A 20,876-nucleotide genomic window follows, 5' to 3' on the forward strand; every position below is an offset into this window, starting at 1 on the left:
GGAATTTATCCAATGGACAAAGGACAGTTTGGATTTGGGTTTAAATACTTTATTTTCAGCGGCTCGTCGATGGAGCTATTCTTTACTTGTTGTAAAGGGGGCATAGAAGTAAGGCACTCAGTCATTTCTATATGGTAAAATAAAAAATTACTTTAAATTTAATTGCCGCCAGTGTGCAGGCCACTGTTTGTCAGTTTTTACATGCACTCTTGTCATGGCCAAATACGGTATAGAAAGAAGGTGGGTACCCCTTGCGCGCAGGGGGGGGGGGGGGGGGGGGGGATGTACAGTCAAGGCCAAACTGCTTCACCAGCGTTTGGAGCTTCTGAGAAGTGGGCAACCTTTGGTATGAACCTTTGCATCTAAACCACTTGAGACTTATTGTGGTTCCCTGTTATAACTTGACTGGATTAGAAGTTGGAATTGCACTTATTTGCGATAAAGACCATTGATTTTGATATTTTTTTCCCAAGGAGGGTGAAGACTAGACTGCCCTTTTTGAAGTATCCCCATAAAGGAGGGGGGGCAGAGGGGATTGAGCCCCCCCCCTTCCTTGTGCTCTTGACCCCCCCCCCCCCCACTCCAGATGAGATTATGAAATAAATACACACAAATGAATGGTTCCATACGTTTTATAGCCAAATTTTGTCTTGGCAAAAACGGAGAGAAAAGTACTGGTTATGCCACATTTCTTTAAAAATTACATTTTTTCCCCGATTTTCCAAATACAAGAATCTTAAAAGATTCCTGTTCCCATTACATGTATCGTAAAAGTTAAAAACATTGAACAATGCAAATATTTTAAGGTTTGTGTTATTATTCATGATTTATGTTTCATTAAAACTTTGTTATGCAATGTCATCTGTACAGAACTACAATATGTATACATAGTATAGACAATGAATAAAAGCACTGCCTGTCATTTTAATTATAATTATGTATAATTTGTATTTACATAGTTAATTATGCAAGCACTTATAATCACATGATCATACTTATTCCCCTTCCCTTAGATAAATTCATTGAGTATGGACCAAAATTCCACCACAGTCTTATATGAGTTCTTGCTAAAAAAAACAGCAGCCATGAATAGAATGGGTATGTGGCCACCCAGGTCAAAATTCCAGTTGAACCTAGTTAAACTGGGTTTAACTGGAACTAGTTGAAACCAGTTGATAAACTAGTTAAACACAGTTAAAACCAGTTGGTTTAATATGGAAAATGGACAGAGACCAACTGGTTTATAATTTCAACCTAGTTGAACACAGTTAAACCTAGTCCAAACCAGTTGGTTAATATGGAAAATGGACGAGTTTGATCACTATCCAGTTGAACCAGTTGACCCCAGTTAACTAGGTTCAACTGGAATTTTGACCTGGGCAAACTAGATGATGCTGCTTACGACTAAATTCTGCGCTACTGGAACCCAAAACACAGCATGAGCCATAGACATTTCTATTGCAATGACAAAGCCCAAATTTTTGCCAGCAAAGGTTGGAAAAACTATGGGAAGCCACAGTTTTCGACAATGTTACACCAATATTCACAATTAACATTGTTGAATTTTTTTGATACAAAGCAATCAATCGTGGTATGATTTTTTTGTAAATTGAAAGTTTGCAGAAGTTTTGAATTTGGTCACTACATCTATGACACAGTTGAATGTTTTGCAAACATTTGGCCATCCATGTCAACAAGCTTGGTTTGTTTATCTACAATAGAAAGGGTCTATATTAGTGCAGAAATCCATAGTAAGCAGCACTATGCCATTGGGCCCTGGGGTAAATTTGTAAGCGAAAAAACAAAAACAAAACCTGCTACCAAATAAGTATGCGAGAGTAAATTTTGGCTGGTATCAGTTAAATGACATGAAAGTTCATTTGTCGCTAAGCAAAATTCTGTAGGGTTCTGACGGATTCTGGAAATCTCTTACTCCAAGTAGGCGCTACATGTAAAAAAAAAAAAATTAGGGTTACAGAAAATTAAGTAATTGAGCTGAATAAAAACAATGGGTATTTGAAGAAAATTTGTATGGGTTAAGGAAAATTAAATGACTAAAAGGCAATTTATATTTAGAGTATGTTATCCAGCATAAAGTGCAATGAGGAAACACATTACTTTGCAGATGTGACCTTTTACCCCCCCCCCCCCAAAAAAAAAAAAAATGTGGCCAACATTGTGCTCACCTATATATGATGACGGATTGTATGTGCATTTGAGGGCTATTTAGTAGAATTCTTGCTAAATTTCTGCAATAGCAAAAAGTCTTGCCTGCTTGCCTAGAAAGTCAGCATTGGCATTGGCACATAGGCTATATAACTTATGGTTAGCAGGGCAGAGAGAGGGGTTATGTGCCCCAAATAGACACAGGTTAAAAGTATTTGTTTTGCTTTCCCTGTTCAGTCTCTCTTCTTCTTACTTTGTCCAAATTTTGTGTTCGTAGAATTTGGGAGACAAGTTGCCCCCTGCCCCACTGTGTCATTCGCCTTTGAGTTTGAGTGTCAATGAAACTCTAAAGTACTGGAATTGTGGAGAGGGTTGAAGGCTGTGGCTGTGTGTTCGACCATGGTTGACTTGCACTATTTTAGTTTAATTTAAACCTGGGAATTTTCTCCACTATGTTTGTCAAAATTGGGTGGGCAGTTGCCCCCGCCCTACTTTGTCACACACCTGTGTGTGCTTGAGTGTCAATGAAATTCAAAAGTACTGAATTGTGGCAGTGGGTTCGACCATGGTTTGACTTGCACTATAGTTTAATTTAAACTGGGGGAGCTTCTGAGTTGGCATGAAAGCACCTAATACTATGCTCCGTTTGGCTTTTAATCAGAAGCCAGTAACAGCAGTTTGCATGAGTACGCCTGGAAAAGGCATGAACATGTTTTCAAGTTTAAGGTTAAAAGTCATTTCGACTGTAAGTTGGGTATCTAGCTGTAGTCTTCACTTTTTCAGTCAGAAAGGTGAAGATATCCAGGCTGTTGAATGATGGAGGCTTAGTAGGTGCCATCCTATAATTGCAAATGGTGGACTCTGTGAATGAAGACCCCCCCCCCCCCCCCTCCATCTTGATCCACCCTGAATGCAGTACTTGAAAATCAAACTTTACCGGTAGTTCAAAATTGCATGAATTTTTATCTCTCTGCTGAAAGGACAAAATGGCTTTGTCAACAGTTGAAGATGTAGTTGTAGCTGCCAATTTGTATATGGCCTATGACTTACTCAAGAAGCAAAGAAAGGCCGTGTCCGAAACGTCGACTTCGGCTACAGGTACGGCTAGATACTGCCTATTCTTCAACACTGACAGAGGCGCTGATCTAGCCATAGCTGTAGCCGAAGGCGCCGTTTCGGACTTGGCCTAAGCTGGGAACCAAACCAACTTTTGATTGGTGACATGTTTGTTTAAAGTAAAACTCTATTGTAAGTAGCTAATTTGTACAGATTACTGATATCGTACGGAAACACAAATCTTTAACATTAGCAGCCAGCTTTGTATGGTTCCTAGGATACTCTAATGGGCTTTAAGTGGCAAAATAAAAATGGGACCCAACTATAACCAACCATATGGGTTGGTAAGGAAAAAACAAATGCATGGTGATACAGGTCTAATTTATAGATTATTTTTAATACCAAAAATGGAGCTTGAAGAGGACACCATAAACTGGCTAGATTTGTGGACAAGTCTAAATGTCGTTATAGCGTAATACACTCAGTAGACAGTACTCCGCGGTTGAAGACTGGCCTCACGAGATCACTGCTCTTGCGCGAGGCTCCTGGCTCCCCAGCTGCTCTCCGCTAAATGAGACCATAGTCATGAGAGCAGAACGCCCGACGGGCGTTCCTGTGGGGGCCAGCAGTCTCGGGAGAACTTTGCCAGTGACACGATAATCGTGAAGAGAGTCAAACAAAATTGTCCACAAGTCTATCAAGTGGCTCAAAGTCACTGACTTTCCAATCTAATTACATTCAATGTTCACCTTGGTCCATATATCAAATGATAGAAGAAAAATATAATAACTAAACAACGAACTAAGGCCAGTTCATATTTTGTTCTGGTAACACAAAGTAACAATAACTCAAAAGATGTCCCTGAACTTAATTTTAAAAACATTTGTCTGAAAATATTCCCTTGAATCTCAAAAATGGCTTGGCTTTTTGTATGAACTGGCCTCACAAGTCAGAGAGAAAAAAAACCAACCTTAAAATGTGTAATCGATAAACAGGCCCTTCATATGAACAAATAACTTTTATACAACCTGCCCAAAAATCGGCAGAGGAAAAAACAAAAAAATTAATACTTTATGCAAATTATATAATAAGGCAGTCCTGACTGTACAATAGGATAATAAATATTCATGAGATATACTAAAAAATAACAACTATGTTTTTTTGGCTCAGTCTTGTTAGAAAAAATATCATGGAGCTGTGACGGTACTATCTCACAGGTGAGAGTGTGACACAAAGTCTCGTCACGAGGAAATTTAGGAGTAACGCGAGTGTTACGTAAAGAGAACTAGATATTGCAGAGAGGCAGCTTGATCCGCGCAGGAAGTTGTATCCACTTCCTGTGTCACGGTAAGGAGAGATCGTTGTTACTCCCTTCGGATCTTCAGTAATCTTTGGTAACGGTTTCCCACTGTAAGCAGAAAGAAAAAAGGAAGAAAGAAAAGAAATTATATTTTTCGCTGATGCAATGTCGTGCTGGAATTTAGTTTACATTCACACACAAAGTTGAAAATACACCAGTAAAAAAGCCCGGCTCAATTTACTTCCTGAAAATGCGAATGCGATACGAAATTTGACATCACAAATTTGCATCAGTTGAAATGTGCTCAACTCCTGTAAACATTCGCTGCCAAAATTCGCTTTGCATTCGCATTCGCAGGAAGTATGAACCGGGCTTACTGTGTTGACTATTCCTGCACAGTACAATGTAAGTAGGCTACTCAAGTACTGCTCTGAAGGTACTTGTATTCGTTTAGCAAAGTACTTAGATTGAAAGTAACATTCTTGTGACTCAAATTGTACTCGGATCTGCAATGCCAATGTTTTTCCTTAAATTGATAAAAACTTTTTGTTTCAGTTACAAAGTCAAGCTCTTGAAGCAATATTTTCTATTTTAAAACGCATCATCCATGGACTTAGTTCCTTTCCAGTAAACCCACTCTTATCATACAGGAATATTTACACACCGGTAGAAAAATAAAAGGAACTGCAACCCTTGACAACATTTGCCAGGACTGAATGACTTTTATTCAAAAGTCACATGAATAATTCTGATGGCGTATTAAGTCCCCCATCCCCCGGACCACTTAAAAAGCTACTCTCTTTCGGCAACATTCCATCAAACCATTTTCACAATCCACTCTTCCTAAAAGGCATCTGAAAGGTTCCACCTCAAGGGGCTGGTTGAAATTCTTGGGGCTTCTTGAGAAAAGCTGAGCGCTGACACATACTCACACAAACAGCTTGGTCCTACTTAAGAGGTAGGTGTGTGTGTGATCTAATTGAACCAATTTTATATATGCAGACGTCTTTAAAATGCTGTCACTGCTGAATGCTGATGTTAGGATAATGAAAAAACACATCAAGTGCTTCCAGACACTTGACAAAAGCTGTCCCTCCCCATTCTTCAATGCCCTATTTTTCTTTAGCCAGCATTTTTTCTTCCTCTATTCAGGAGCAGGCAGCGTGTATGTTTTGACACTTATGCAAATAATTTGTCACATTACTGAAGTAATGGGGGCTGTAGAATTGACCCAATTGTATATATGCAGATGATGTTTGAAATGTTCATAAGGCCTGTAAGCATAAAAACTTGATAAAAATCTTGCGAAACAAAAACTGGTTACCAGCCAAAATTCCACAAGGTTTGGACTGATGCATCTGGTCTAGTGCCCCACTCAGTTTTTGCTTAAAGCAAAGCGAACGCTAGGCAGTATTTTTTGCCTTACAGCTTTATGAAATTGGGCCCTGGTCATTGCCTTGGTGTCCCTTAAAATGTTCAAATATACAATTACAGCTTCCTCACAGAGTTGCCCTTTACACAAGATAAAATACTATCAAGATCAAAGCATGAGTTCTGAATTTATTCACACTGATGGTGACTTCATGGTGACATTACAACATTGAAAACATACATCAAGAACCTTCCCAAATATTTGAAAAATATAAAATAAAAACTGCGCCTCACGTAAAGCACCATTTCTGTTCTGCAAGTATTGTTGTCCTCTCAGAAACTGATTTTTTTTTTGTGGGTTAATTTATTTGTTACTAATGGGGTCAGGACGTAGAGATGCATTTAGGATGTTTTCAAAATGATGATGTTTTGAGATTCACAGGGACAATGCATGTCTGAGAAAGAGGTCAATTATAAAAGGTAGAAAGTTGATGGAAAAAACACAGACAAAATTGAAGAGCAGGAGCAGTGAATGATTGATGAAGAGCCTTGCTTCACCTGTGCAGCAAACACTTAGGAAAATGGAAATGCTTGTATGTTATTGGATTGAATTAAAAAATTTTGTGTCATGGCCGAGCGGTTAAGAGCACCGGATTCGAGCAGTGGTGTTTGATCAGCAGGGTGTGGGTTCGGATCCCGGTTGTGACACTTGCTACATAAAATTGGGGAGGCAGTGCTTTCTGCTCTACCGGCCAGGCTTCGAATTGATGATACCCAAGCCTACATCCGTATGGACTGTAAAGGGGTTAACCCTGTTTCAGCCCTAGGAGTAGGTGGCAACGGCCTCTGGAAAAAAAATAATTGTAGCCCACACCTTGAAGTGGCCTTCAGGCCTTGTGTGTCAGGCAACTTGCATAAAGCATAAAAAAAAAAAAAATTTAGGATGTGTATGGACCAAATTTAAGTTATTTATGTGAAACAAGTGAAGCAAACTTGGTTTTGGTCAATGGTCATTGTTGCCATTATCTGTATTATTTCTTTGGCCATTGCCATGTAGGTGAAATACATACATACAAAATAAGATAAGTCTGAGACACAGATGATATTTGGCTTTTTAGAAAAAGTGGGAACAAATGTATTATTATTTTATTTAAATACAAAAATTAAACAAATTCTTCAAAGGGCAAGGAATTTTTGAAGTAGGAAGAATATCATGCATGTGATACATACAATGTGATTGCCAGTAAAGAAAGCGCCCTCATGTGGTAAAAAGTATTTTAATTTTTATTCAAGGTACATTCATCAGAGCACTTTTGTCAACAGAACCAACATCATCGCTTTTAATTACTCCCGAGGTCTCCCAGAGTTTTCCAATTTGCTGGCATCTTCAGAGCAAACTTCTTCCGAAGATTGTTTACAAATGGAAATCAACACAATCAGAATAACTTCTTACAATTCGTGGCACCTCTGGCAACAAGGGGCAGTTACATAATGTGTATGGGGGAAGGGTGTACAGATTGTGATAGCTAAGACAATTGTGAATTTATTATGTTATCATTTTAATAATAATAACACCAACATGTATAATATTTATCCTTGCAAACTGGTTCGAACATCTTATAGAGTACATGGCTGACCTACATGTACACATGGTGTAGGCTTTAACAGACTTCTCAGGCTATTTTTGACAAAACTCGGAAATCAAACTAAAGTACAGAGAATATCATGCCTGTAATAATAATTTGAGAGGCTAATCATCCTTACTTGAAGATGAGACGCTGAATTGAGAAGGCTATGATGTTTCGAGCCGCAGGCATGCAAGGCGCCTTTGCCAGCCAGCCATATCAACCCAACGGAGCACAGCCAGTGTTGGTTATTTCCAGAGGGAGGACAAATTGAGAAAAAATCTTGTAGCATAGGAGAGAACCAATGCACAACTCTACTCACAGCTGGGAATCGAACCAGGGCCACAGTGGTGAGAGGCGAGCGCTTTACGCACTAGCCACCCAAGCCACTCCAACTTTGTTGTTCTGCCATCATCAAGTCATTTTAAAATTGGTTTCAATATTTGGAAAGAGATATCACGGCCACTTCCAGGTGAAGGCTCATACACTAAACTGATTTATGAAATTGGGCCCTGAAGTTTGGAAAAAGCCTTGTGTTGATCAGGCATTTTTAATAGAATCTTCAAAAGGTACCCATTAGAAAAAAGCTCGGCCTTTAAAGCCATTGGACCCTTTCGGTACAGAAAAAGAAAAAAGTTCACAGATTTACAAATAACTTATAGGGTTTACAGAAGGTAGTGGTGAAAGAATTCTCTTGATATATTTTTCCATGAAATGCTTTACTTTTTGAGAAAACAGTAAAACAATATAAATTCTCGATATCAAGAATTACGGATTTATTTTAAACACATGCCATGACACGGCGAAACGTGCGGATACAAGGGAGGGTTTTCCCGTTATTTTATCCAGACTCCGATGACCAATTGAGCCTAAATTTTCACAGGTTTGTTATTTTATATATAAGTTGTGATACACGAAGTGTGGGCCTTGGACAATACTGTTTACCGAAAGGGTCCAATTGCTTTAAACTATGAATTTCCTGGACGGTCCTAAACCAGTTTACTCCCAGCCCATACATCACCACCCTCATTCACATAGCAGGTAATAATGCATATGCAAACAAATATAGCCCCATACGAGGGTCTATGTCCATGCAAAACAAGCACCGATGTTTACTCGGTAAATTTGCTCACTTTTCAAGCAAAGCGGAAATGAATTAAGACGGACGTTTTGTTGAGAGTCATGTCATGAGGTCTGGGATCAATGCCTTTTATTTCCTTTTGCCTTTAGCCATCAGGGGTGGTCCCACACAGAATGTAAACGCTTGTCAATATTTTGGACCTGTAGAAGTTTTGGGCAGCAGCCATTTTTATCTTGAATCTGGGGTCACTAGTAGCTGCTAGTTTACATGTGGTATCACTAGTGACTGCTAATTTTCTTCATGTATCTGGTGTAACCAGTCATGATATTCTCTTTACTTTCAGATTTCCAATTCTTGGGCAACTGCAGCCAAGAGAGCTTATATCGGTAAAAAGGAGATACTATCTGGGTTTGATTATTTTAACCGTCATTTTTACTAAATGTGTAACGTAATGGTCTAGGCAAATTGGCAGTGTGAAGCTTAGTATTATGAGACAGATATGTCAGAATTTTCATTAATCCCACCGTTAGAACAGATTTACGAAATTTGTTTATTGAAACCTAAAATTATAATAGAGGCCATAGGCCTACAAATGCCTAAACCCTTTGTAAATGAATGCCTAGAATTTAAACACAACAGTTCCTATGCACCAACATGACAACGATTTACATATAAACTGCACTTAATTATGCCATTTCATTTTGCGCGACGCGCGACGATTTTGTTGTGGGATGTCAAAGGTCACTACTTTTAGCCTCGTACAAAAACTTTATTTCCCTCGTACAAAAACTTTATTGTGTAGTAAATCACTCACATGATTTCTTATAAATTGCGTGAGTAAAATCGAGAATAATTGTTGAAAAAATTCTTGAGAACTCACGTGAGTGGGACCCAGAGGTCGATGAATTTACGCTCCGGCTTGCTGTCTTTGTCCTCCGGAGTCTCTACAGATGAATCTTTCTGGGGCTGCTCGTTGGGCGGGAACTCTTGCTGAAGATTCTTCTTCTTCTTTCTCCGTCTTCGCAGACGTTGCTTCTTGCCTCTGGATGTGGTCTCCGTGGCATCCAGGAGCCAGTTCAGGTCATCTGGGGTCATCTCAGAGTGCTTCCTGCAAAAGGTTTTACAAATTGGGTACTCGTGGTTAGACAGACTTGCAACTTTCTTATTGCAAAAAAGAGAGGAAATTGCCGATCACGCTTAACTTTTGTACAGTGTTTTTAAATTCAGTTTTCGAAAAGAAAAAGAGGAAATCAGCTGATTAAAGTACGGTTTTGTCAAAGGTGAAACTTGAATTGTGACGATGAGGCAATAAGGGGAACAAGAATGTCTGTTATTTACTTTTTGGAGGATGAAATTCATTCAATCTTTTCACTTTCACTAAAACATCGTTCAACGAATAAGGAAATAGAATGGCAGTCTAATGAAGAAAACAAGTTACAGGTTTATTGTGAATGCCTTTAAATGCCTTTTTCTCAACCTTGAAAAGTACTCTAAACAGGAATATTTCTCTGGAACGATCGGTGAAAAATGAGTGGATCCCAAAACTGTATTTTACCTTGGGAGCCAGTCTTTAAGTAGAAACGGAATAAAACCCCTTACAAAACAATTAATTGTTTTTGTGATGGTTAAGAGGATTTTAAGCTGGGTTTCTGCAAGGTGTCTTAAAGCTCTGTGTTAAATTCCAAGAAGTGGACAGAGGAACAAAAACCAACATAGCGAGTTGTCAAAATGGAACTCTTTTTGTTGGTGTGTTTATTTCTGATACCTTCACTCAAAGCATTAAGAAAAGTGAAAGATTTCAATTTAAAGTCGCTCAGGGCCAAACTTTTTTTTTTTCTTTCTTTCTTCAAAAGAAAGAAAGAAAGAAAGAAAGAAAGAAATGTCTTTTGTTGAACTGACTCCCTGCTCAATAATTAAAACTTGAAGGTGTTTGAAAAAAACAATGTGTGTGGCAGCAAAAGGTCAACTGTGACACTTGGTCATTTTAAAGCAATTCAATTTATTGAAAAGGCAGAGAAATCGGACACTGGAGTGTCTTAATTGCACATCTTCACAACGGAGGATGACGGAAAGACGTTTTCTGTTAGATTCTGTATAAAAGAATTAACTCCTTACATGCACCCAAGGTGTTAGCCAGCATTCCGGCCTGGGCGGGCCTCTGGCACTCTGGCACAAAACAAGAGGAAAGAAATTCCTACAAGACTTGTTGGCGTAGGCTAATCAACTTTAAAAAAATGAGCCCCAAACTGGTTTGTTCTCCCAAACCCCCAACGATGGGTTAAAGATTACAGGCAGATTGATGCATTAGAGAACAAACAACTGGGGTGATTATAGCCTTTTGCTCTTATGGATGCAGGAGTCTGAGACGAATAGAGATTAAGTAAGAAAACACAGAGACTCTTGGAGCCCTCTGTAAGAAGTCTAACTGGTGGTCTCCCTGTTTGCAAATGGAAGAGTTTGTATGGGTCGGAAGAGAGCCCAAAGAAAGTGAAGACAACAAAATGCCATCAGAGGGATGTTGTTGATGCAAATTGCCCCAGATTTAGTGACACCTTGTGAGTCCAAAATCTATTGTTAAATACACTGAGACTTTTAGAAGATGTGGCTGAAGGGGGGAGGGGGATTTAAGAACCCCTCCCCACCACTTTTGGAATGAAAGACAGGTCCAGTTTTTTTGGCAGATGTTAAAAGGCTGTTAAGCAATGGTGTATCAAAGGGCAGATTTTTGAATGAACTATAATAAGGTGGGCAGGGATGTTGGTATGATGCAGGGCAAAGATTCCAAGTCATTCCGAATGGTAGTCTCACAGAAAGAGAAACCAAAGTAATGAGAGATTTGCTCCTTTGCAAACCCATAATGGGTTCCGAGTTAGGAAGAGACTTGACTTAGCCTAAGATCACACACACTGTCTCTGAAAAACCACAAAAGGCCCTTAGCTAAGTGTATAGTCAAATGTGCTCCCGCTGTAAAAACACATTCCTCAAAGTTGTCAAAATAATGAGCTGCCCAGTTGTAAAAAGCTCTCCCAAGTAGTAAAAGATTGAGAAGTAGGTACAAAATCATGATTTTTTGTATAACCAGTATTCACGGATTCTAAAGTTTCTAAGATTTTAATGGCTACTAAAGCTGAAGTGAAATTTGACACTGTTGGTAATGTAGCTGAATAAAAGGACTTGCAGTAGCATATAGATCAATGACAAGTGACATTCACTACCGCTGTTTAAAATCTAAAAGAACCTCTTAATGTGCAAGTACTTATGTAATGCAGGCCATGGTACTTTACCAAGGCAATCGCCTCCATGCCGTTAGACTTGTGGCAAGTCGTTAAATGCCGGTTGTGGTGATAGCGTTCTGACTCTATTCTGATTCTCCCTGCGTTTCCCACAGTATTCTCGCGTGGCTACTGCTCGCATGACTACAGTCTCATTTAACGGGAAGTAGACGTCGGCAACCAGCAATTCGTGCGAGAGCAGTGATCTCACGAGAGCACCGCCACATCTCGACTATATCACCACGGCAGACCCTTAATGACTTGTCCACAAGTCTACCATGCCCCTGGTCATTGCCTCATGCCTATTTGAAGTATATATTTTTTCATAGAGTTACCCGTTACCAAGGTAAAATTGCCTTCCCTTTACAAGAACGAAGTGTCAGGCAGCGAGCAAGCATCTTTCACAAAAAAACCACAAACAGTTTACTTACAATCTGATTTCTTCATAAGCAGGGACATTTTCAATTTCGAATCCGTCATCTCGTAGACGATCCAAAACCGTATTATTTCCAAGAAAATGACCTGAAGATAAAGAAGAAAAAAAGAAAAAAGTGATGAATATTACAGAACCATTAATGTACTTTTAAAGGATTCCCTCATTAACTTTTCCCTAACAAATTTGATCTTCCACTTGGCCTGCAAAAATAATACGTACAATATTGTGCACATTTTGACTAGCAAAATTGCGGACAAGATAGGCGCATGTAAGTGTGTTTTGCATTGTGCAAGAGGCCGATCTGTAGATAGTTTCCACTTGACCACACCCAGTGTAAATTCGCCATCTTTAAAGGCAACGTTACTCATCTTTTTTAAAACACAACTTCCGTGTGGTGTTAAAATGCAAGTATGTTTATGTGATCCCACCTCAAATGAATCTTGTTTTTTTTTCACATGTGTAACAGTGCATACAGTTAGACATGTCATGAGATCAAAGAAAGAATGAGAGGATACCAGTTTCTATATGACTTGATGCTTCTTTTGACAGCGCGCTCTGAGTCTAACCATGGAGCTATAGCTCTATTCTCTAACACAAGTAGATCAACCACAGGACTCTAATATCCAATATATTTCGATATTTCACACTTCCAGGGGTTACGATTGAGCAAGTCGTACTGTGGGTAAAACAGTGCAGAGAGATTGAACATCCCTGGGAATGAGGTTGTGCATTTTCACATGCGTCACAGTACACCCATCTTGCTTGTTTCCTATTTCAATACCAAACTGAGGTTGGAGGGACAGAATAGTATGAGCCTACTTTTTTTCACGATAAGCAATAATGAGTATCCCTATTTGCACATGGGGGACAGTTCAACAAAGCCTATCTGATGAGCCCTATTGTACCTGCATTGAATGCAGTCAACCCATAAAGATAGATATCAATTTAAGTGGCTTAGTGCTAAGGTAAAGTGTACATCACTCGTAATCGACATCAGACTGTGCACTCAAGTCAAAGGGCCTTTACGCATACCTTCTACTTGTAATCGACATCAAATTGGTCAATCAAGTCAAAGGGGCCTTTTACGCCTCTACCATCCATATTATCCTACCTCCCCGTTCAGATCTTTTATTTTTCTAACATACATGTATTATTTGGTTAGCGGAGGGAGCGACAACAAAAACCTCTGAATTCCTGATGGGATTTCAGAGACTTATTTAAGTACGGTTCATCCGGCTTGCCGGCGCGGATAAGCCGGCGAGCCTCTTCTTCCCCGAACAATCGGCTTTCTTGAAACTGATCCTCCTGTCTTAGACTAAGGGGAGGAACCATTTAAAAACAGATGATGAGGCGGCATTCAAAACAAGATGCGGACAATTAGATGCGACTGTGGATATTGACCAACTTGTCAAGGATGGGGGGAAGATGTCATTTGGCTGGGAGGGATTTGTCGAAGGACGTGTAAACTCTGCTCATAAAGACATCTTCTCATGAGATGCAAACACTAAAGGTGTCATCTTAACTCTTTTTTTTTTTTTGCCGATTCATGGATTTAGCGGGGAATTATCTCGCTAAGTAATACCCTCCTCCTTAAGTTCTGCTCGATCTCATTCAGAGGGGAGGGAAGGAGGGATGGTTGGAGTTTGCTTTGCAAAATGATTTTTTTTTGTGGTGGAAACACAGCCGGGAGGAGTTTACTGTTAGCACTGTGTAATTGAAATTTACAGAGTCTTTTCTGATTTATCTTGTCTGAGGCGGGGAAATGAGTAAATTACCAGTACTTAACTGATGCTCTTTTGGGGGAGAGTTGGCTCTAAAAACAGTTTTTGGCCTTTTTTAAAATTAAAAAGAGGGCTACCTCACCAAGGTGGTAATACAACAGGGCTCAAAATTTACTTAGGATCGCAGGCCAGAGCCCAGTGATTTTAGCGTCGGGCCAGTAAACTCAGAACTGGACAAGCCCGGCAGTATTGTTTTTTTTGTTGAATAATAATGGGCTACCTCAATATGTAGCTTTGTGAAAAAAAATGTTGGCTATAAATAAAATAATATCTTACAATTCTCTTGAGTAACAATAGACAAATGAGATCTATCTAAATCTCATCCTTATAACTCATTTTGATTCTGGACTTGTCAAATAAATGTCTTGTAAAAACATTTGAGCTGCAAGCCTTGTGGTCTAGTGGATTCCCCCCGCCCCCCCCCCCCCCCCAATTTAAGCCCTGCACACTCTGTAAAGCTTTTGGCAGAGCTGTGTACAACTTGCAGTTTAAGAAGCCATTTGTTGTCCTTATAACAAACATGTGTACACACGGGTGCCAGTCTGGACTGCACATAGATTGTGCTGCATTTTGACCAAAAATGGCATCAAGCAACCGTCGTGACCAAGGCAAACTGGTCCCTCCATCTTGCAACTCTCCCAATACACAGCTCTGGTTTATGGTACTACTTGCGGTTGGGTACTTTTCCAATATGGCTTGTTACAGAAGTATAGACGTACACTATTGTTGATAAACATACTGGCTGTTTGGCATGGTTGGCCCAATGTTAGCGAAACATTAAATTTGTTGTGACCAAATTCAACATTTTCTGCAAACTTTCAATTAACTAAAATACCTCCCATGTTTTGTTTTGTTTCCTTCAAACAAATCCAACATTTTTATAAAAATGTTTGTGTAACATTGTTACAAACTGTGGCCATTTGTTTTGTTTATGGCTTACCATAGTTTTCCAACCTCTTGGCGGCAAAACCTCAGCCTGTGACCTTGCAAAAAAGGTTTACAAGACCATAGAGCATGAACTTGATAAGAACTGATACAAGGAAAATTACTGCAGTTGGTAGTCATGCCATGTTCCTGCAGCGAAGGTGATTTCACTTTTGATTTGGCAATGGTAGGGAAGCCTTACAGTCGAGGATCAAGTTACCCAGATAAGGTTGACATCCCAAAGAAGGTGGTCCTGGAAGACCACCAAGGTAAAGACACCACAAAGGAGCGGAGACAGGTAGAAGATAAATGTATCCCCTTCAACAATGAACCCAACCACCCAGGGGGGGTCCACGGACAAAAACATAGGTGCACACCCCATATATGTCAGGTCGGGGCGACCTTTGTGCTCAGGGTTGAGGGGCATTATGTGGATCCTTCCACAGATGGAGGGAAAAAAGGGAGTATAACAACAGGTTTGGTTTAACAAACAGGGGCAGTTTAATAACCCCCTACCACTTGTCATTGCAGACAAATTACCCTGGAAGAATGGGCGTAATTAGGTCAGTGTGATGGAGAGGCGGGCGTAAAATGTAATGGAACACTCAACAACAAGGAGTGGGTAAATGTTTGACAGGGTGGCAGGCCAATGGGTTGATGGAAGCTAGTTGAAGCATGGAGATAAAAAAGAGAAACTTTTTTGTTGTGTAAATACTCTGTGATAGTGACGCAGCAAGATCTGTTACAAAAGGTTGACCCAAGATGGGCATAGAGCCCAATTTCATAAAGGCTGTGCGCACAAAAACAAGGAACAGAAAAAAGTCCTGTTTACCAGGTTTCCAGCCAACATCCCATTAAGTGTTTTTGACTGGTGCCCAACTCACCTTTTGCTCAAAGAAGAAATTTGTTGAGCAGCATTTCCTGCCATATAGCTTTAAGAAATTGGGATAAACTTGTATTTCACGGTGTCAAATGTAAGTCGCATAAACAAAAATTTTCGTGTGGAAGGTAAAGATGTTGAAGACAAAAGGGGACATTGTGTGTGTAGCACTGGTGATAATATTGAGATGCAGCGAAAAATGAGCAACGGAGCTCAAATTACTAGACTCTGGCCAGTGGTCCAGTAGGTATTGTGAAAAAAACACTCGACAGCATGACTTGCTCACTTGTGATCTTACCATAGCCCTATTGACCTGACGTCATCAGCAAAATAATCTTGGATGCGCCATTTTGGTGGTAAATGTCAACGCCCGTTATTTAGTGAAGTGTGACGTTTACACGTAAACATAACTACCATCCAAAATGGTTAGCGCACACAGCCGAGCGTGTGACGTGCGTGCAAAGGGTCAATACCAAAAAAAATTAACAGCAGACTCTGGCCACCGGTCCGGTGAGAATTTCCAGCTCTATCACCCGACGTTCCTTAAATCTACATCGCGTAGGCTCAGTACATACAAATTACAGCAAAAAGTTCTGCATTATTATTCTATGTGATGCCTATGTGGCCTATGTTTACATTCAAACCGCCCTCTGTTGAAAAAACACTGTACACGTCATGTTTCGCCGGGCAAAAAGACGCGTAATCATGGTAAGATTGCGTGTACTTTCTAGCTGGCTGCCAAAACCCAAAGGTTTTGCCCGGCGGTATGCGTTTTCGAGTGAGACGTCAGAGGTCACAGCGTCTATACTGGCCAAACTGTCAGCAAAGGCCATATGCCAGTTAAAACGGCCAAGGACCAGTCAAAATTCTGTCCAACTATTCTGGCTGGCTAGTTTGAAAAAAAGCTGGCAGACTGGTGATATGATGTGCTACATGTTACCATGTAGTAACCATAGAGCGAGCAAGCTCTATGATGTAACTGTTACATACTTCCAAGTGACCCCCTTCTTACATATTGTAGCTCCGCCTCCTCATTAAGTGAACACTGTGTCCCACAGAAGCTGTTCAGCTCCACTATACTCCCCAAATCCTGATAAATTCACACCCTACATGCAAACACAAATGACAAGCTAATCCTATCCCAATCTACTAATCTCTTTAATCCCTTAACTAATTTACATGAAGTATCTGAATGTTACCCATGGGTTCTTAGTAGCCGCTTTATCATGTTAAGAGGTTTAGTCAATTGATTGATAGGCAAGGTGGATTTCTCTTAACACCTTAGGTGTGATAAGATCATGACGATCATTTGGTCGGACACTTTTCATTTCAAGTTGGCCCCAATTTATGATATTTGGCATATAAGTCAGCGGTCTAGTTATTCAGTGTTGGAGAGAGGTTATACAGGATTTGTTTTGTTTGATACAATTTGCAGTGCATGAAAGAAATGTAATCTTGGCAGCCATGGATGCTGTAGTAGTATAGAAATATATTTATATTTCAGGTGGAAAATAGGAATTTGGGAACCCAATGGTAGTGAAACAACTGATTTGTATGCTGATCGTCTAAAGGACTTGTACAACATAATATTTTCAGCATTTTACCTCCAGTTCAATTAATTTCACACAACTTGGAAGGTGAAGCAATTATTTTGCAATACAGTTGAAAAAAGGCGAATTGATTGTTTGTGTCATTCAAATTTGCTTTTTTAGGAGTTCACTTTTGTGTTAAGTATATGAACCAGGCAACGTCAATACTGATTGTTTTTTTGGACAGAGCGGAAAGATTATATTTTTTATTTTATGAAGAAAGCGTCAATTTCTAATCAACTGTTTTCGGCATTGTTGTACATGAATCAAAGGAGGTGAACAGGAGCCATAGTTTGAACTTATGCATAAACAACAGTATTTGAAAAATGTGTTTATCAAAAATTGTACAACATTCTAGTGACCCAAATATTGTCAGCCTTCACAAAAAGTTTACTTCTATTTAAAAAAAAAAAACTATTTTTCAGGTGGTGCTCTTTGCTAATAGTTCTCACTGGTCAGTGCATGAAATAAAAAAAAATATCCCTGGGGGTTGAACAGACTTCAGCAAACAGCCCAAACAATATCCTCAAAGAACTCCTCTTAAACTTCAAGTAACGCCGCACCATTCCCGGCTTAAAATCACGGCCCTCGACAAGCAAACTTTAAAAATAAAAAAAGTAGAAGGGGGGGGGGGGGATGTTACAGACTTGAATTGCCACAAGAAAAACTGTATCTTTTCCTCGATTTAAGTCCTGTATCAACACTAGAAGGGATATCTGCTCTGCAAACACCGGCAACAGAACAAACTTCAAACGGGTCCGACACCCCCATACATCGAGGCTATTCTCTCTTCAGTCATTCAGCCCCCTTAAAAGCTCAGGCAGATTTTGTTTTTAGGGGGGCAGCTGGACCTGCTCCCTGTTATTGTGAGCTGGGTTTAGGTTTCGTTAATCCAAAGAACTATTGATTTATCTCGGAGCAAAAACTCTCAGGGGTTATAGAAAAAAAACCTATCCTCTGATTTGGTTCATTTTTGGGCAGTTCAAGTCTCTTCTTTTGTTACTATTATGATCTTGTACTTGATTTGTACATCACTGTAATTTTTAAAAAGGCATGAACTAGAAACAAAAATATGTATACAAGAGTTCTTGCCGATGCCAAAGCCTGGGGGGGGGGGGGGCCTTGCTCCCCCACATTTTCCCAGTGCCCCCAAAGATTACCTAGTGTCCTCAACAAAGAAAAGGGTTGCCCTTGGCCCACACTGGAAAACAGTTGCTACCCCCCCCCCCCCACCCCCAGTGGCAACAATACTTTCTAATCGCCGATTCTATGAAAATAGATATTATTGCATACATGGTAAAAGTGTAGGCCCTTTCTATCTGAGTATTAGAGACAATGAACATGTCAGACTAACCACCCAGTCCCACAAATTAACAACTACTACCACCATTTAACAAAACCTCAAAAATGTTTCCCCATGGTTTAATAACAAGTACACCCCACACACCACATCCAAATTATTGTCACATTCACACACAATAAACCCACACAACATACAGGTCACTGACAGGCCAAACATTGGATGATTTAGGAGCCCCGGTGCAACATCAAAGGCTTGCAGGGGGGACCAAGTGTGGACAAATAGACTTACAACAGAGTGTTAATTACAGTCCCTTCACCTTTTAGATCAAAGGGTAGAGATAGTGACAGGTGACTGGATACTACAGGGAGAGACAGGTGGATTGTGTATTAAACCGCACTCATTACAACAACCATCATGTACCATCAAACCATTCAACAGGCTTCCTTTTTTTCCCCAAGTCTGTTCTGGATTTATTGGTTTATTTGGTTTGAGTGACAGAGCAAAGAGTAGAAGCTGTTTTTTTTTCTGCTTCAAGCCCTAGGATTGATACAGTTATAGAAGTAATTGGTTTAAAAAATGGTCTTGAACATGATGTTTAAAGCCATTGGACACTTTCGGTACGTTTTTTTTTTTTTTTAAGTTCACAGATTTACAAATAACTTACAGGGTTTACAGAAGGTAATGGTGAAAGACTTCTCTTGAAATATTATTCCATGAAATGCTTTACTTTTTGAGAAAACATTAAAACAATATCAGTTCTAGATATCGAGAATTACAGATTTATTTTAAACATGTCATGACACGGCGAAACGTGCGGAAACAAGGGTGGGTTTTCCCGTTATTTTCTCACGACTCCGATGACCGATTGAGTCTAAATTTTCACAGGTTTGTTATTTTATATATAAGGTGTGATACACGAAGTGTGGGCCTTGTACAATACTGTTTACCGAAAGTGTCCAATGGCTTTAAAGATCAGGACTCAAAATTTATTGTTCAGAATCTTCACTGGATCGGGATTTTATTTACAAGTCCAGAGTCAAAAGGAAAAGAGACTAGAATCAAAACGAGAACACAGTTTTATCATCGGAAAAACGATGTAGCTCTCTTGTTTTATGGGTCATACCATGGAACTCCATGGTCATACTCAGTAGGATTGAAAATGTTTGTGAGACTCAAACTCAACATTTGAAATTCATTCTTTTGAGACAAAGATGTTGAAATGAAGACTAAAACAAGACCACCGGACTTGTCCTGTCTTGAGCTTACTTGTCAATATATTTCTTTCACAATTGATGGATGTTATTTTTTTATTTTAAAATCGCATTTGGTTTTTGACCTGCCCTGTCAAATTCTATGCATGACTGTGAAAATGTTGAAAATATGAAATATAGGCCTAATTGAATTATGTTCTGGTACACAAAATCTGGGGGGAAAAAACGCAATATTTATACATCCTTCCAACTATGTACACTATTTGTAGCTGTGACCTTCGACACAGTAGGCTCCTTTGAACATGCATTGATTGTATCACTGGATAACACACGAGTGATAATACCGGGAATGGGATTAGTGAGATAGACGTTTTGATAATATAACTTCAATTTCGTACAAAATTGCTATTTCAGAAGAGGCAACATTTTCACACTGTCAAAATATATTGTAGTTTAATTTTGTGTTTTATATTGGTGATTACATTTAATTGTTGTTATTGTGGTTTATACCATTATTAAAATAATTTAAATCAACTCTATATTTGACGCTGAACACAGCAAAACAAAAAATAAACCCCTAACAAAACAAAACCTGAAGACGATCAGAGCATACTGATCAAAACTTGTTATCAACCACCATGTTCTTTTCAGAGCCAACACTACTAAAAAGAGAAGAGCTATCAAAAACCTCACCAATAAACCAAACCCAAGAAGAAAAAAAAAGTATTGTTTCTCACCATTTAATTTTGCACTTTATGTGACCATCACAGGAATTCCAGCTGTGGCAGATTTCATTGTTCCCTTCCATTGTTTAACGAACCATAAAAGATAGTAATTAACGATTCCTCAATCTAAATGGTTTCAAGCGAGGACAGTAGCAT

The 20,876-nt window shown here is 39.4% G+C and overlaps 1 protein-coding gene across 1 annotated transcript in view; it reads right to left on the reverse strand.

Annotated features, from left to right (window-relative positions):
* Positions 1 to 1,305: 1,305 nt before the first annotated feature.
* Positions 1,306 to 20,876, reverse strand: part of LOC117297925 (metalloprotease TIKI1-like) — a 45,436-nt gene continuing 25,865 nt past the window's right edge. The window contains exons 4-6 of the mRNA XM_033781110.1: positions 12,303 to 12,393; positions 9,480 to 9,707; positions 1,306 to 4,630 (exon numbers count right to left, since the gene is read on the reverse strand). Of these exons, the coding sequence (XP_033637001.1) occupies positions 4,429 to 4,630; positions 9,480 to 9,707; positions 12,303 to 12,393 (521 nt within the window). The 3' untranslated portion in view covers positions 1,306 to 4,428. The remainder of the gene's footprint in view (positions 4,631 to 9,479; positions 9,708 to 12,302; positions 12,394 to 20,876) is intronic.

This window comes from Asterias rubens, chromosome 12, assembly GCF_902459465.1.
Source record: "Asterias rubens chromosome 12, eAstRub1.3, whole genome shotgun sequence".
NCBI classification, from domain to species: domain Eukaryota; kingdom Metazoa; phylum Echinodermata; class Asteroidea; order Forcipulatida; family Asteriidae; genus Asterias; species Asterias rubens.